Source organism: Miscanthus floridulus, chromosome 3 (assembly GCF_019320115.1).
Source record: "Miscanthus floridulus cultivar M001 chromosome 3, ASM1932011v1, whole genome shotgun sequence".
Lineage (NCBI taxonomy): Eukaryota > Viridiplantae > Streptophyta > Magnoliopsida > Poales > Poaceae > Miscanthus > Miscanthus floridulus.
The window spans coordinates 78,615,361-78,632,735 of NC_089582.1; the positions used below are offsets into that span (position 1 = coordinate 78,615,361).

Consider the following 17,375-nt stretch of genomic DNA (forward strand, 5'->3'; position numbering starts at 1 on the left):
TCCATCTCCGGCACCGGGAACACCCGCCGCCACCCAGATCTAGAGGAACCCCATGGCATAGTAGCTTTGAAATGAGCCACAGTAGACACCCAACGCCGAGGCCGGGTTGATTCTATCGTTGAAGAAGCATCGGCCGGGGACGCACCCCGAGTTCCACCGACCATGGATCGCAGCTCGCCGTCGACTCGCGCCGAGGAAGGCTCGAGCTCGATCCACTCTCCAGCCAGCTGCATCACCCGTAACCGTCGCTGCACCCTTGACGAAACGCGTCGCTGGCACTGCCTCCTCCCCGAGATGACAGAACGGCAATCCACACGGACTCCTGTACAGGAGCTGGCAAAGCCGGACTCCACCTCCACGCGCTCGTCGCCAGCACCGGAGTAGAGTGCTGCCGAGACGGGGAAGAGCGCGAGAAGACCTTATTCCTTGACGCCGCCGCCGCCGCCGGACACTAGACCCTACACCTAGAGGGACCTAATCTACACTACCGGGCGAAGATCCACTCATTTCCGAGGCCAGTAAGGCCATTGAAGACAAGGAAGAATGGTGGTCTCATCGGTGGGAGCACCTGTTTCTCTCGCTGCCTCCGCAGTCGCCTGGAGAATAGACGAGGCTTCGAGAGAGCGGCGGCTGGCTCTAGAATAGAGGTCCTTAATTCACGGTGTAGTATCTATGTCATATCGAATCCTGACATTCAAGAGCAAAGACAGAGCTTACTGCCTAACTTGGACATCAGTACTGAACGAAGCCACGTAGAGCATAATCATGATGAATAGTCATGAGTAGCTGATGACAACCTTAAAAAAAGGCATTTAAAAACCTGGGAGGACAAAAACAAAAAGATAAGCAATAATATAAAAAAGAACTTGGCCCGTTGGGTAAGACAGCCATGAACATTGTCCTTAAGATAGAAAGTAACTTCTCAAACAGGTCGACAAAAACCACAAACCTCTGTCTCATCTATCAGCCTATTGGCGGGGGATGAAACGATCATATACGATCGTAGATTATTACTGCTAGTTGATTTGGTATGAAAAAAAATATTGTTCTACCTAAAAATTTACGATCGTTTACGACCAAACGAACAGGCTGTATAAACAGCGGCACGGTTGCCCACATGAGACCTGGGCCGGTCCTTAAAGCTGACATGCGCATTGTTCTCAAAGAGTGTTTTTGTTTATTATTCCTCTTGTCAGAGAGAAGATAACAAAGTCAAAACTAATAATCTCATTACCAATAAAATAGGAAAAACACTATGAATACCTCGAGGTCCAAATTAGTGATAAGGAAGACGCTTAAGGAATCAAAGGAAATAATCAACCTGCAATTTGAACACCGTCAAAGTTCTTACTGCTTAGTTTAGAAGCTTATTAAGCTATCACGATGATATACCAGGGTCCTCGTTGTGGTGCCCTCCGAGCTCAGGCAGCCTAATTCGCGAACGCTCACCATACGGTTGTGGTGCCCTCCGAACTCAGGCAGCTTAATTCGTGAACGCTCACCATACCAGGTTCCTCGTTGTGGTGCCCTCCGAACTCAGGCAGCCTAATTCGCAAACGCTCACTGAGAACCCAGCGAACAATATTCCGACAGCTACCGTTTTTGTTTTTGGAAAAAATAAATTTCCACCTTTTTTCTATTTGGATATCTACAGGTGAGCGCAGTACTCCCCTCCTCCGCTGACGTCACTCTCACCAAAGCTAAGAAAAAGTATACCATTTATTTCAAATTGCTGCAACTTCTAAACGAAGTATCCATTTTAAACTCCGTCTGCACCGGTGTATTCTATACGACGAGACGAACAAACTAGACCTCACTTACATATATTTCAAAGAATTATTTTATAGTAGCAATTTATGTGTACTAACTTATATCATATAAATTATAATGTATAACTTATAAAGTATAACTTATACGAAAAATTTAGAAACTAAGAAATTATGAAACATAACTTATTTATAAAAAGTTATTAAACATAAGGGAACAAATTAACATAACTTATGCCAAAACTTACAAACACAAAAGTTATTTTTTTTTAAACACAAAAATTATTTTTACACAAAGAAACGAGCTAATTTATAACTTATACCAAAACTTAGAAACATAAAAGTTATAAAACACAACTTATATGCAAAGTCATCAAACACAACTTATGTACATAAGTTATTTTATATAATTTTTATACATAAGTTATTTGATACAACTTGTGTGCATAAGTTGTAAGTTATAAGTTACATATTATTATAAGTTAATATACAAAAATTGCTACTAGAAAAAAAAATCGAAACATATGTAAGTGGGGGTGCTAGTTTTGTTCGCCTCATCGTGTAGAACACACCGATATAAACTAAATTAAAAATGGATATATCGTTCAAAAGTTATAGCATTTTGAAATAATTTTTTTCTTTTTTAGAGACATCAGCGGCCACGGAGAAAACGCTGCAAGGAGGAGCCGCCGTGGTCTCATCGTTGGCTATAAGTAGGGATGAAAACGGATCGGATACAGACGGATATAACAGATATTACATTTGTTTTCATATTTCTGTCCGGATTCGGATTCAAATACGGATAGTGTCAACTATGTCGGATAGGATACGATTGGATATCGACATCATAAATATGCGATTTGAGTATTCGGATACGGATGTTGGATATCCGGACTCGGATACGGACAGATCTCAACCCCTCTAAATGGATTCGGTTTCGAATACGGTCGGAAAATATCCGTACCATTTTCATCCCTAGCTATAAGTGAACGATCGCTATAATGGAATTGGGCGTTGAACTCCTTCAAAGGGACATGACGATGACGATTTTTTTAAAATTTTAATATTTTTTATAAACTAATTTTAAATCTAACACTATTTTTTTAAACTAACACTTTTGGTCGTGTCTATTGTCATGGCGTGGCGAAACGCCTGTGCTGCGCCATGCATGGTGACGCGGCAGGAGGGTGACGTGGCGAAGACCGGGGCCGCTGACTGATGATGTGGCAGGGTCTGTCGCGCCACCGATATTGGCGCGGCACTGACACGCCATGGAGCATGGCGTGGCAGGACCTGGACACAGACTGAAGATCGCCTGCTGTCGGTGAGGATCAGCAGCGACGCGACCATGGACCCCGGCTTCCTCGACCCCTTGCCGGTGGGCTCCGATCAGGTGCTCTAGTCCGACTAGGGTCGCGCAGCACGATCGAATACTGCGTGTCTAACCAGGGTGCCTTCTTCAACGATTTCGTGGCGGCGATGACCAAGCTCGGGAGGATCGGGGTCAAGACGCCGACCACCGGCGTCGAGATACGCCGGGACTGTCGGTTCCTGAACTAGTTGCTACTTAATCTCGCCGGTAGTGCTGCCGCGACGCATTAAAACGAATATGAAGCAAATAAACGAAGTCCGTGCGTAAGTTCACAAGCTGCCACATAGTATTTTTATTGGTTTAACATAAGTTCGACATATCATAACCAACTAAGCCTGAAAGTTTCGGACGCTAATATTCGTTCGACCTAACAAACTAAGACCTAGGAGTGTAAGGATTCCTCGCACGCCTCTGTCTCTTTGGATTTGTTGGCAACACATTGGGAGTATAGCCAACGTCGGTGTGGTCGCCCTGCCGGTGCGTACGGCTCATACCCTACAAGTATATGATATGCACGGTTACTTATAATCTTTATGACCGATAGTTCATAAAGCCTACGTATTTAAAGAAACTATCTTTGTTAGTACATGTGAGGCTCCTTGGGTACCAAGCGGGGCACCACCTAGCTGAGACATGCCGATCTCGTCCTACGGCCAATCGTCCCACTGGTCATGCTATCTGCGGAAGCCCAGGGGGTCATCGTCGTCGTCATCGTCGTCCTCGGTTGCAGGGTCCTTCCCAGCGCTATGATGTGGTGGTGTATGCACTGCGGAAGTGGCACCTGTCACTAGCTAAGAAGAGCCGGCTAGTGTCCTCAAAGAGGCTGAAGACGTGCCACCCAACCGCGCCCGGAGTGGCGGTTCCACCCAAGTGTCCATGCAGCTCAGCTTCTGAGCTAGCTTCCTGCAGCTCTTTTTTACCTTCTGCATAAATAGATGTTAAAGTTAGTGCATTTCCCAAATGTATATACACTAAAGAAACATTTTTGGAACAGACAAGTTTATGTTTACCTCCACAAAAGCCTCGAGAACGCCTGGCCCCTGCCCTCTAGACTCGTGAAGCCGGAACACTGCTTCGTTGGACATCCTTGACAATTTTGTCGCCTGGGTACAGAAACGCGGTTGGACAGTTTTAGTACATATACTTAATATCAAATGGATAACAAATTGTACCATTCAAGTATCTTACCACGTATCTTTGAAGCGGGGCTCTCTGTAGCTATGTGTCCTCCCTAGTGGCAACATCGTACACATCTTCAATCACATCTTTCTCCGAGTCATCATCAATCGCCTTCTTAGTGTACGGGGGCTTGATATGTGTCCTCGTAGACCTATGAAGCCACCGTAGGTACTCGTCAAAGGTGTGCTAGTCGTGTGGGGGACTCGCATGGACCAGCTGTCGTTCCCTGTTCAGCCACAAGTTGATGTGCGCTTTATGTGTTACACGCCAATCCTTGGTCTTGTACCTCTTCCTGCGGTCATACCTACAACAAAACTATGTTAGTTGTATCACACACACCTCTGAATTGTAGCTTTGTTATTAATCGATAACGCACCCGTGTAATTCTTGGTTGGTGGAGTAAAGCGGTGGTGGACAGCCTATCATTCTTCCAAACTGTCTGCAGACCCTAATGGGCAAGTGAATCTCGACCACATGAAAGAAAATAAGAGGGACATTGCAGCGATACTCGTCTGACTCATCCCTAGTGATAGGACTCAGATAGTACTTGAGCTCCGAAGCATCCCAAGGACACCAATGCACCAGAACATTTCGTAATTGAGTTAGGTTGTGATATAGTGTACATCTGTGGCAGAACCACCTGACATAGCATACTTACGGAGGCGCTCGTCTTCCACCAAACACTAAGCACCCCGAAAGCCACTACCGTGAGCGGTATCCGTCGGACAAACCCCGAGGGAGAGCCTGAAAGATCCACATTTTTCCCCAAGGATCCAATAATGAAAACGAGTTACAATACAAGTCTATCTCATACATTAGAGTTTCTAAAAAGTATATTATTACAATACCAAATACAGAGTTCGGAATGATAAACAGCGGAATATTAAAAGATAACATCTAGCGATAAGATAACGAGGATTTCGTCTGAGCCCACCAGAAGAATCCTCCACACAAGGTACTCCTCAAGCATCACCTACAACAGGGGTAAATAAACCCTGAGTACACAATGTACTCGCAAGACTTATCCGATAGTGAAAATACTTTCCCGACTCCAAGGAATATGCTAGGCTTTATGGTTGCTGGTTTTCTTTTAGCCAAAAGCAGTACTAATAGTGAGTCCTTATTGATATATTATTATTATCAGCCGTATTAAGTTTTATCTAGTCAATCTATATAAGCACCTGTGCTACTTTCAAGCAAGAGTTGAGCAATTGATACTGTTTCTTCTCCTTTTCCACTTCTAGTTCTTACTATGGTGCTAAACTACAGACAAGCCGTACCGGGTAACTCGGCGATTCGCGAATCAATGTGCCCAGCTGGGTGCCCCAAAGACACGCGCCCTGCTTGTACCCCGGGCACAAGCGGGACTAACCCACCACTCTCCTGTCCTGGGTGTCTAGGTCCCCGTCCAAACTTGGACTCCAAGCCCCCGCCTCTGAATCCTGGACTCAGTGTGGCGCAAGGACCTCCACCACCTCCTCTTCCCATCAGTCGGTCCGGAAAGAGCCGGATCCACGACAAGAGAGCAGCAAGTCTTTCCTGCGCCCATACCCAAGTATGTGCTCGAGATAAAAGTCTGTGACTTACCTAGAGTCATATGCAACGACCGGTCCTTAATCAACACAGACAGGGAAAAAGTGTAACCGTGCTATGCCCTGTTGGCCATAGGACACAACCCCTCACACCCACCAGTATCAAATCCACATCCCTGTCCGGTCACCATTTTTCCTTCCCATTATTTCGTCATGATATTATAGTGTAATCACCTATTTGCGAGTAACGTCAGGTTACTCACGCTACCGACATCCTGAGCAAAGTAGCTACTCGACCTGCACTAGTAGGACTCAGGGTGGATATATCTATGCATGTAGTTTCCACAAAATGCCTGTAACATAAATGCATATCATATAAATATATTCAGTGATCATTTAAAAATAGGGGTTATGCACCGGGGGCTTGCCTTGGGCAGGTGCCGAGTCAGCAAAGTCAGTACCAACAGGCTCCTGGGCTCCCTCCTGTGTGAAAAGCTCCTCCTCGTACTCCTCGATCACCTCGTCGTACTCCGGATCACCAACGGGTACGAAGTCTACCTGTTCGTGATCTACATGAAATGACGATGCAATGATTACACAATGGCAACAGTAATTCTCAATGCAAAAGTAACTCTATTACATTACTAAGCGAGGTCTTCCTACTAAAGTCTAAGCTATATACTAGTACTACTAACATGTATGACCGCGTCCTACATTCTTACGATGACTACGGATATTCATACTCCTAATGCCAGTTTACGATAAAGCAAGGATAATAACTACGTCATTAAACGACTCGTTCAATGATTACCATTTTTACAGCAAGTATATAAATGCCTAAGGAACCTACGGTAACGATTTCAAAGCTAAAGCTATCGTCGGTTTACCACAACAAATCTTGCAATTAAAGATCGATATACCGCTAAGCTTTCTACTTCAAGCTTATGAGCCTACCATCCTAACCACTAATGGGGAACCAACTATACTAACAGGTAGGCGACATTTTTGCGAACCTAACAAACTTTGTTTCGCTATTTTTGGACAACCATGCAATTTACTACTAATTATTGAAGTTCAGTTCATAACCTAAATAGATAAACAATTTCTAATGCAATGAAATAGAGAAAACTGAAACTTCCTTGGCCGGCCCACAACGCGCGGCCCGATCCAACTCGTCATCCCGCCCGCGCGTGACAGAAAGCCAGCGCGCAGCCCACGCGGAGGTACGGCCCAGCCGACCAGCGGCCCGCGACGGTGATGGCCTATGCGCGGAGTCGATTATGCACGGGCACCTCCGAACTACAATGAAATCATAGCAAATCCTAAGCCACTATTGAAACAATCAGCGCTTTTACAACAGCACCCTCCGAATACTATGTCTTCACCGCAGTGAAGTCCCTAACCATCCAGAGCACGCACCGGCGCGACGACGCGGCACTGGACGCCTACGCCGGCCACCCCGGCCCTCTCCATGCTAAAATAAAGGGCCGATACTCACCTACGTGCGAACGCAAACCACCGGGTGGAGACACAGGCACCGAGACGTCGCAGCGAGCTCGGACCACGACGGTGGGCAACCTGCAAGGACGGCGATGCCGTTCCGGTGAGCAACAGCACTGCCAGGACAAAACAAGGAGTGGACGAGTACCAGCGACTCACCACGGAGCTAGAAGACGTGCAGCAACGATCGGAGATGGCTCAGGCCAAGCCGGCCACGTGCGCGCGATGAGTGCGGCGGAGCACGGCAATGGCACAGCCACGCCACGGGATGCACTATGGCGGTAGGGTCTAGGATATGGCAAGCATGGTGACAACCGATGGAAGGGGAGGCTAGTGGTGCGAGGAATTTGACCGAGCTGCTTTGGTGGCGAAGAAAACCGATGGCGCAGCACTTCGGGTCTTAAAGGCATGAGAGCTCGTCCCTTCAAAATTGGCGCACAGGACTAAGCTATAGGCTGCTATGAGGGGCGAGAAGGGTTACCGGCTGCCCAACGGAGCTGCGGGCCAGACCAATTGGAACGGGGTGCAACCACTACGGCGAATTGGAAGGAAACGCTACGGCGGTAAGGGGACAGCGGAGCCAGAGGAGCTCACGGCGTGGCATGGCTCATCTGTGGTCGTCAACACAAGGTACCGCCGTGCTTGGCCATGGGGAACCCCAGGGTGTGCTCCTGACAGCCGTCCACATGGCCGCTACAGCAAACGACGAGCCGTGGCATGGCACGTCTGCGGACAGCGCCAGGCAAGGACACGACGGCCACGACGCCGAGGCGACAGTGCAGCGGCAGTCTTCTAACACGCAAGCGGCCAAGGAGTCAACTGAGCGGTGCCGAGCGCAGCCGCTAGCGATGCGAATGCGGGACCCCGCCCGACCACGGCCACAGCGGGGTAGGGCAAGGTGCAGGCAGAGCACGGCCGGTGGTCCAGGAGCCACGCGTCGGTTGGCGAGGCGAGCAGCAGCAAGGCAGAGCGCGCTAGCGGCAGCAGCGAGCAGGTGGTCAGGACGCGCGGGTCATGCACGTGAACGGCGCAGCGAGCGTAGCCGGCGTGCAGTGGCTCTGGCCCGCACGGTAGAGCACGCTGGCAAGCCAACGGGGTGGTGACCGTGCCCAGAGTCCATGCAGGTGACGTGCACGACTTTTAAAGCAGCTAGAAAATGAGTACGCCGTGCTCCAAACGCTATTCCAATTGCTCGATGCGAAAAGGAGTACATCGAGCCATCACTCTCAGTCACGACATTGCGCTACTTCTTAAGCCGATTGTTCTACAACTAATGCCAAAGGTGGCTTCGTCGACCACTTCAAACACTTACGCGGAGGACGTCGATTTGAAAGATTTCGCGTCGAAACCCCAAACCCGCTCCCCGGGACGTACTCGCTAGCCCTCCATGTCACCGACCACAACTTTTTATCGCCATTCCCAAAACGTTTTATAACATTTTGTGTTAACAAAATTTTGATTCAGGTAATAAACGCGTTATGTGACATGAAACATAACCTTTTTCTTTCTATTTCGTAAAAATGTTTCCAAGCCAAACATGGATTGTAAAGCCTATCATACACCAATGCACATAAATCAGATGCTTACGAAATGTTTCAGCAAAACATTACAATGTAACACCAGGGTGTTACAAATCTACCCCCCTAAAACAAAATCTCGACCTGAGATTTCATGTGCCTAGTGCGAGAAAGGGTATGGAGTACATTTTGTGCAAAACTAACTATCCGACCCAGAGAGGAGATGGGGGTAATGCTTTGTTAAGTAATTCTCTTGCTCCCAGGTGGCTTCGTCCTCTGAATGGTTTTGCCATTGTACCTTGTAAAACTTTATCACCCTATTCCTGGTCACTCTCTCCTTCTCATCCAGGATTTTTATAGGATGCTCCACATAAGACAGATCAGGTTGGAGTGGAAGTCCTTCTATTTCCACAGATTCTTCAAGAACTCGTAGGCATTTCTTCAGTTGCGAGACGTGAAATACATTGTGAACTGCCGAGAGAATTTCAGGGAGTTGGAGACGATAAGCAATGGGACCACACTGCTGCAACACCTTGTATGGACCCACATACCGAGGGGCTAACTTTCCATGGACACCAAACTGATGTACTCTCATAGGAGACACTTTGAGATACACATAATCTCCAGCTGCAAATTCTAAAGGCCTTCTTCGCTTGTCTGCGTAAGCCTTCTGTCGACTTTGAGCTGACTTCAAGTGTTCACGAATTATATTTACTTTCTCTCGAGCCTCCTTTATGAAATTAGGCCTAAAGTACCCACAGTCTCCTACTTCAACCCAGTTTAGTGGCGTTCTACACTTCTGTCCATATAAAGCTTCAAATGGCGCCATGCGGATACTCTCTTGATAGCTGTTATTATAAGAAAATTCGGCTAGTTTCAAACACTGATCCCACCTCTCAGGAAAAGAGATTGTACAAGCCCACAGCATATCCTCAAGCACCTGGTTCACCCTCTTGGTTTGACCATCTGTCTATGGGTGGTACGCTGAGCTCCTGAGAAGATGAGTACCCAAACACTCCTAGAGTTTCTCCCAGAAACGAGAGACAAAAACTGACCCTCTATCAGAGATGATGGCGAGAGAAACTCCATGTAGGGTCACAATCTGATCAAAGTATAACTCCGCATACTTCTTTGCATTGTATCTAGTGTCCACCGGAAGGAAGTGGGCAGACTTGGTGAGACGGTCCACGATGACCCAAATAGAATCAAAACCAGAGGAGGTGCGAGGCAAACCCACAATGAAATCTAGGGAAATATCCTCCCATTTCCAAACAGGAATGGGTAAGGGATACAGATACCCAGGAGTACGCATATGATCTGCCTTGACTCTGCCACAAGTGTCACATTCCGCAACGAACTGGGTGATATCTTGCTTCATGTATGACCACCAGTACAGCTTGCGTAGATCATGATACATCTTGTTGCTACCAGGGTGGATAGACAGCTTGGAATGATGGGCTTCTTGCAAAATCTTTCTTTTCAGCTCTTCATTGGATGGAACTACCAATCTATCCTTGTATCTTATGACTCCTTGCTTATCAATGCTAAAATGAGGTCCATGCCCTTCTGCTAGCAACTTCTTGACATGAGGAATCTCTTCGTGATCTCCCTTCTGTTCCTGAATAATTTGCTCCAGCAATTCTGAGGTCAAGGCAATCTGAGTGAGCACCTCAGTGTGGTGGAGTGACAAGGGTATTTCCTCAATCTGATGCGACTTATGACTCAAAGCATCCGCCACCACATTGGCTTTTCTGGGATGATAGTGAACTTCCAAATCATAATCCTTGATCAACTCTAACCATCTCCTTTGTCTCATGTTTAACTCAGACTGAGTGAAAATATACTTAAGGCTCTTGTGGTCAGTGAAGATATGCACTTTGTTGCCCAACAAATAATGCCTCCAAATCTTCAGAGAGTGAACTACAACAGCTAGCTCTAAATCATGGGTAGGGTAGTTCACCTCGTGCTTCTTCAGTTAGCGAGAAGCATAAGCTATCACACGCCCTTCTTGCATAAGCACACACCCCAATCCTATCTTCAAGGCATCACAGTAAACATCAAAGGGCCTCTAAATATCAGGTTGTGCCAATACAGGAGTAGTGGTCAGAAAAGTCTTCAGGGACTAAAAAGCTTCTTCACAAGCTGGACCCCAAACAAACTTAGCTTCTTTCTGGAGCAGCTTAGTCATGGGCTGGGCTATCTTGGAGAAATCAAGGATGAAACGTCGATAGTATCCAGCTAGCCCAAGGAACTGACAGATTTGGTGCACATACCTTGGAGACTTCCAATCTAATACATCTTGCACCTTGCTGAGATCCACAGAAATGCCCTCAGGTGTCAACACATGTCCCAAAAACTGCACTCGATCAAGCCAAAACTCGCACTTGCTGAATTTAGCATACAACTGGTGCTCCCTTAGCCGAGTCAGTATTATCCAGAGGTGACGGGCGTGCTCTTCCTCATTCTTGGAATAGATTAAGATGTCATCAATGAAAACTACCACAAACTTATCTAGCTTCGGCATAAAAACTAAGTTCATCAGGTACATGAAGAAGGTCGGGGCATTGGTGAGGCCGAAAGACATCACTAGGTATTCATATAGCCCATACCTAGTAGAGAAAGCTGTCCTTGGTATATCCTATGGCCTGATCTTGATCTGATGATAGCCCGATTGGAGATCTATCTTTGAGAACACCATGGCACCAGCTAACTGATCAAACAAAGTATCAATGCGGGGCAAGGGATACTTGTTCTTAACTGTTACCGCATTGAGGGGGCGGTAATCCACACACATCCGCGGTGTACCATCCTTCTTCTTCATGAAAATCGCTGGGCAACCCCATGGTGAAGAACTTGGGCGGATGAAACCCTTGTCCATCAACTCCTCCAGTTGCTTCTTCATTTCTGCTAGTTCTCTTGGGGCCATGCGGTACGGACGTCTAGAGATAGGAGTAGTACCAAGCTCAAGCTCAATAGAGAATTCTACCTCACGGTCCGGTGGCAATCCAGGAAGATCTTTAGGGAAAACATTAGGGAACTCACATACTACTGGAATGGAGGTAAGATCAGGAATGGCTTCAGCATGGACAGCAATAGGTAAGACCGGTTCTGAGGGTATGATGAGAGACATCCTATCCTCAGAAGACGGAAGCCATAGCTCTACACTTCTTCTCTTCATATCCAATACTACCCCATACACCCGCAACCAGTTCATCCCAAGAATAACGTCAATGCCTTGCCCAGGCATTATCATGAACTGTAGATGGTAAGTGTGGATGGCTAATACCAAACTTACTATATCCGTGCGGGTGTTGATGAACATGTGAGAACCCGCAGTACGGATCTTATAGGCATACGGTATAGCCACAAGTGATAAATTGTGCCGCTCTACAAACCCCATGCTCATAAAGGAATGTGATGCACCAGAATCAAACAACACCAAAGCTAGATGGGATTCGATGGTAAACATACCAGCCATAACTGTCTCCTGATGCACAACCTACTGAGCATCCATGAAGTGCACCTGACCGGATCTGCTAGGCACCTTCCTCTTGATGAAAGTCCTCTTAATCAGCCTGGAATTTGTAGACGACTAAGACGGCTGAGCTGCCTTCTGCTGAGGACCCTCCCTAGCATAGTGGCCCTCCTTGCCACACTTGAAATAAGCACCAGGCTTGTTCCCAAATCGCTGACGAGGTGGGACCTACTGTCCCTAAGTCTGTTGGGGCTGCACCTGCTGCTGAGGTGCCTTGTACTGAGTAGCGGAAGTCTGTGAGGTCTGCTAGGGTGACTGAAATGGAGGCCCGCCGGATGGTTGATAGGACCCTCGCCTCACAATTTGCACCTTCTGAGTATGAGGGTGGCTGGAGGATCCAGCTGCCACCCTCCTCCGCTTCCAATCCGCCTAAGATGCCCACTAAAAACCCTCAAGAGCAATGGCAGCGTTCATCAGAGCCCCAAAGGTCTAATAGTTTCCTAGGTACAGTTTCTCCTAAAGAACAGGAGTGAGACCACGAAAGAAGTGATCCTTCTTCTTGTCATCTATGTCCACCTAACTACCAGCATATTGAGCCAAGTGGTTGAACTAATTCACATACTCCATTACCGTCCTGCTCCCCTGATGCAACTCCATGAACTCAGTCACCTTCTGGTGAATAACGCCAGCAGGTATGACAAACTCACGGAAGGCGGTGGAGAACTCCTGCCATGTTGCCAGATGATCCGGCAGCTCCGCGGCCAGGAAAGTCTCCCACCAGGCACCTGCGGACCCCAAAAGCTGCTGGGATGCAAAGTGCACCTTCTGCTCGTTGGCCACTCCGAGCAGCCAAAACTTCTGCTCTAGCATGCGAAGCCAGTGCTTTGCCTCCAACGGATCGTCCGATGGCGTGAACATGGGCGGGTGGGTCTTGAGGAAATCCTGGTAAGAGGACTGTCCCTCAGGATGGCGAGCACCACCCCCATTCCCACCGTTGCCTCCGGGGCCTCCATGGGCGAGACCCACAATGGCCTGTGCCATAATCTCCAAGGCACGAGCAGTCTCCTGTCGAGCCGCGGCTGACTCCCGATGAGCAGCCAGCAACTCCACCATGACCTCCGTGGTGGACAGCGGTAGAGGCGGCGGTGGCGGCGGGAAAGGATGAGGAACCAAAGGTGGAACCTCCCGAGCTCCCTCGTTGTCACGCTCAAATGCCCGAGCACTATCACCATGGCCCTCATTGGCCGCTCCTAAACTGGTGCTTCCACGTCCGGACCTCAGATTCATCTGTAAGAGAGACGAACCCTCCATTAGGACACCCTCCCGATTAGAATCTAGGGATTAAAGAGATGGCAGCACATTTATTAAAGTATTCATTAAGTTAGTCCTGCCAATTTACTACTTTCATTATACGTGAAGGGGGATTCCTAGTTCAAAAATGCTATTATATGATGCATGCTTCGACCTATACGTTCACTCAAGCCAGAATATAGCGGCGTTCATAACATTTTCGGCACCTCGCACCCTCACTTTCCGTATACTAAACGATTTCTTACGCGACGTAAGTCAGTGTACCTGCAAAAAACTGATTAGATAAAACCAGTGCTGCTATCCTAGATACACCATATAGCTAGGGCTTATACTTATATAACTTAACTTAATCGCATCCTACTTTTCGCAAAACTTTTGTTGGTCAAACTTTTAGTTTTGTAAAAGAGTGAGGAACTCATGACCATTATTGGCTCTGGTACCAACTGTGGCAGAACCACCCGACATAGCGTACTTACGGAGGCGCTCGTCTTCCACCAGACATTAAGCACCCCGAAAGCCACTACCGCGAGCGGTATCCGTCGGACACACCCCGAGGGAGAGCCCAAAAGATCCACATTTTTCCCTAAGGATCCAATAATGAAAACGAGTTACAACACAAGTCCATCTCATACATTAGAGTTTCTGAAAAGTACATTATTACAATACCAAATACAGAGTTCGGAATGATAAACAGCGGAATATTAAAACATAACATCTAGCGATAAGATAACGAGGATTTCGTCTGAGCCTACCAGAAGAATCCTCCACACAAGGTACTCCTCAAGCATCACCTGCAACAGGGGTAAATAAACCCTGAGTACACAATGTACTCGCAAGACTTATCCGATAGTGGAAATACTTTCCCGACTCCAAGGAATATGCTAGGCTTTATGGTTGCTGGTTTTCTTTTAGCCAAAAGCAGTACTAATAGTGAGTCCTTATTGATATATTATTATTATTAGCCGTATTAAGTTTTTATCTAGTCAATCTATATAAGCACCTATGCTACTTTCAAGCAAGAGTTGAGCAATCGATACTGTTTCTTCTCCTTTTCCACTTCCAGTTCTTACTATGGTGCTAAACCGCAGACAAGCCGTACCGGGTAACCCGGCGATTCACGAATCAATGTGCCCAGCTGGGTGCCCCGAAGACACACGCCCTGCTTGTACCCCGGGCACAAGCGGGACTAACCCAAAACTCTCCTGTCTCGGGTGTCCAGGTCCCTGTCCAAACTTGGACTCCAAGCCCCCGCCTCTGAATCCCGGACTCAGTGCGGCGCAAGGACCTCCACCACCTCCTCTTCCCATCAGTCGGTCTAGAAAGAGCCGGATCCGCGACAAGAGAGCAGCAAGTCTTCCCTGCGCCCATACCCAAGTATGTGCTCGGGACAAAAGTCTGTGACTTGCCTAGAGTCATATGCAACGACCGGTCCTTAATCGACACAGACAGGGAAAAGGTGTAACTGGGCTATGCCCTGTTGGTCGTAGGACACAACCCCTCACACCCACTAGTATCAAATCCACATCCCTGTCCGGTCACCATTTTTCCTTCCTATTATTTCATCATGATATTATAGTGTAATCACCTATTTGCGAGTAACATCAGGTTACTCACGCTACCGACATCCTGAGCAAAGTAGCTACTCGACCTGCACTAGTAGGACTCAGGGTGGATATATCTATGCATGTAGTTTCCACAAAATGCCTGTAACGTAAATGCATATCATATAAATATATTCTATGATCATTTAAAAATAGGGGTTATGCACCGGGGCTTGCCTTGGGCAGGTGCCAAGTCAGCAAAGTCAGTACCAACAGGCTCCTGGGCTCCCTCCTGTGTGAAAAGCTCCTCCTCGTACTCCTCGATCACCTCATCGTACTCTGGATCACCGATGGGTACGAAGTCTACCTGTTCGTGATCTACATGAAATGATGATGCAATGATTACACTATGGCAACAGCAATTCTCAATGCAAAAGTAACTCTATTACATTACTAAGCGAGGTCTTCCTACTAAAGTCTAAGCTATATACCAGTACTACTAACATGTATGACCGCGTCCTACATTCTTACGATGACTACGGATATTCATACTCCTAATGCCAGTTTACGATAAAGCAAGGATAATAACTACGTCATTAAACGACTCGTTCAATGATTACCATTTTTACAGCAAGTATATAAATGCCTAAGGAACCTACGGTAACAATTTCAAAGCTAAAGCTATCGTCGGTTTACCACAACAAATCTTGCTATTAAAGATCAATATACCGCTAAGCTTTCTACTTCAAGCTTATGAGCCTACCATCCTAACCACTAATGGGGAACCAACTGTACTAACAAGTAGGCGACATTTTTGCGAACCTAACAAACTTTGTTTCGCTATTTTTGGACAACCATGCAATTTACTACTAATTATTGAAGTTCAGTTCATAACCTAAATAGATAAACAATTTCTAATGCAATGAAATAGAGAAAACCGAAACTTCCTTGGCCGGCCCACAACGCGCGGCCCGATCCAACTCGTCATCCCACCCACGCGTGACAGAAAGCCAGCACGTGGCCCACGCGGAGGTACGGCCTAGCCGGCCAGCGGCCCGCAACGGTGACGGCCTGCGCGCGGAGTCGATTATGCATGGGCACCCCCAAACTACAATGAAATCGCAGCAAATCCTAAGCCACTATTGAAACAGTCAGCACTTTTACAACAGCACCCTCCGAATACTGCATCTTCACTGCGGTGATGTCCCTGACCATCCAGAGCACGCACCGGCACGACGGCGCGGCACTGGACGCCTACGCCGGCCACCCCGGCCCTCTCCATGCTAAAATAAAGGGCCGATACTCACCTACGTGCGAACGCAAACCACTGGGCGGAGACACAGGCGCCGAGACGTTGCAGCGAGCTCAGACCACGATGGTGGGCAACCTGCAAGGACGGTGAGGCCGTTCCTGTGAGCAATAGCACTGCCGGGACAAAACAAGGAGTGGACGAGCACCAGCGACTCACCACGGAACTAGAAGACGTGCAACAACGATCGGAGATGGCTTAGGCCAAGCCGGCCACGTGCGCGCGATGAGTGCGGTGGAGCACGGCAATGGCACGGCCGCACCACGGGATGCACTATGGCGGTAGGGTCTAGGATATGGCGAGCATGGTGACAACCGATGGAAGGGGAGGCTAGTGGTGCGAGGAATTTGACCGAGCTGCTTTGGTGGCGAAGAAAACCGACGGCGCAGCACTTCGGGTCTTAAAGGCACGAGAGCTCGGCCCTTCAAAATTGGCACACAGGACTGAGCTACATGCTACTATGAGGGGCGGGAAGGGTTACCGGCTGCCCAATGGAGCTGCGGGCTAGACCAATTAGAACGGGGTGCAACCACTACGGCGAATTGGAAGGAAACACTACGGCGGCAAGGGGACAGCGGAGCCAGAGGAGCTCACAGCGTGGCATGGCTCGTCTGCGGTCGTCAACGCAAGGTACCACCATGCTTGGCCATGGGGAACCCCAGGGCGTGCTCCTGACAGTCGTCCGCACGGCCGCTGCAGCAAACGATGAGCCTTGGCATGGCACATCTACGGACAGCGCCAGGCAAGGACACGGTGGACGCAACGCTGAGGCGACAGTGCAGCGGCAGTCTTCTAACACGCAAGCGGCCAAGGAGTCAACTGAGCGGTGCCGAGCACAGCCGCTAGCGACGCGGACGTGGGACCCCGCCCGAC

At 48.1% G+C, this 17,375-nt stretch overlaps 1 protein-coding gene across 1 annotated transcript; it reads right to left on the minus strand.

Moving 5' to 3' along the window:
- Positions 1-3,882: 3,882 nt before the first annotated feature.
- LOC136543924 (uncharacterized) lies at positions 3,883-13,652 on the minus strand. The gene is made up of 4 exons (XM_066536240.1): positions 12,972-13,652; positions 11,140-11,222; positions 10,100-10,617; positions 3,883-4,061 (listed from the first exon to the last, which is right to left on the minus strand). Exons 1-4 carry the CDS (start codon positions 13,650-13,652, stop codon positions 3,883-3,885), a joined length of 1,461 nt encoding a protein of 486 aa, XP_066392337.1.
- Positions 13,653-17,375: the final 3,723 nt, after the last annotated feature.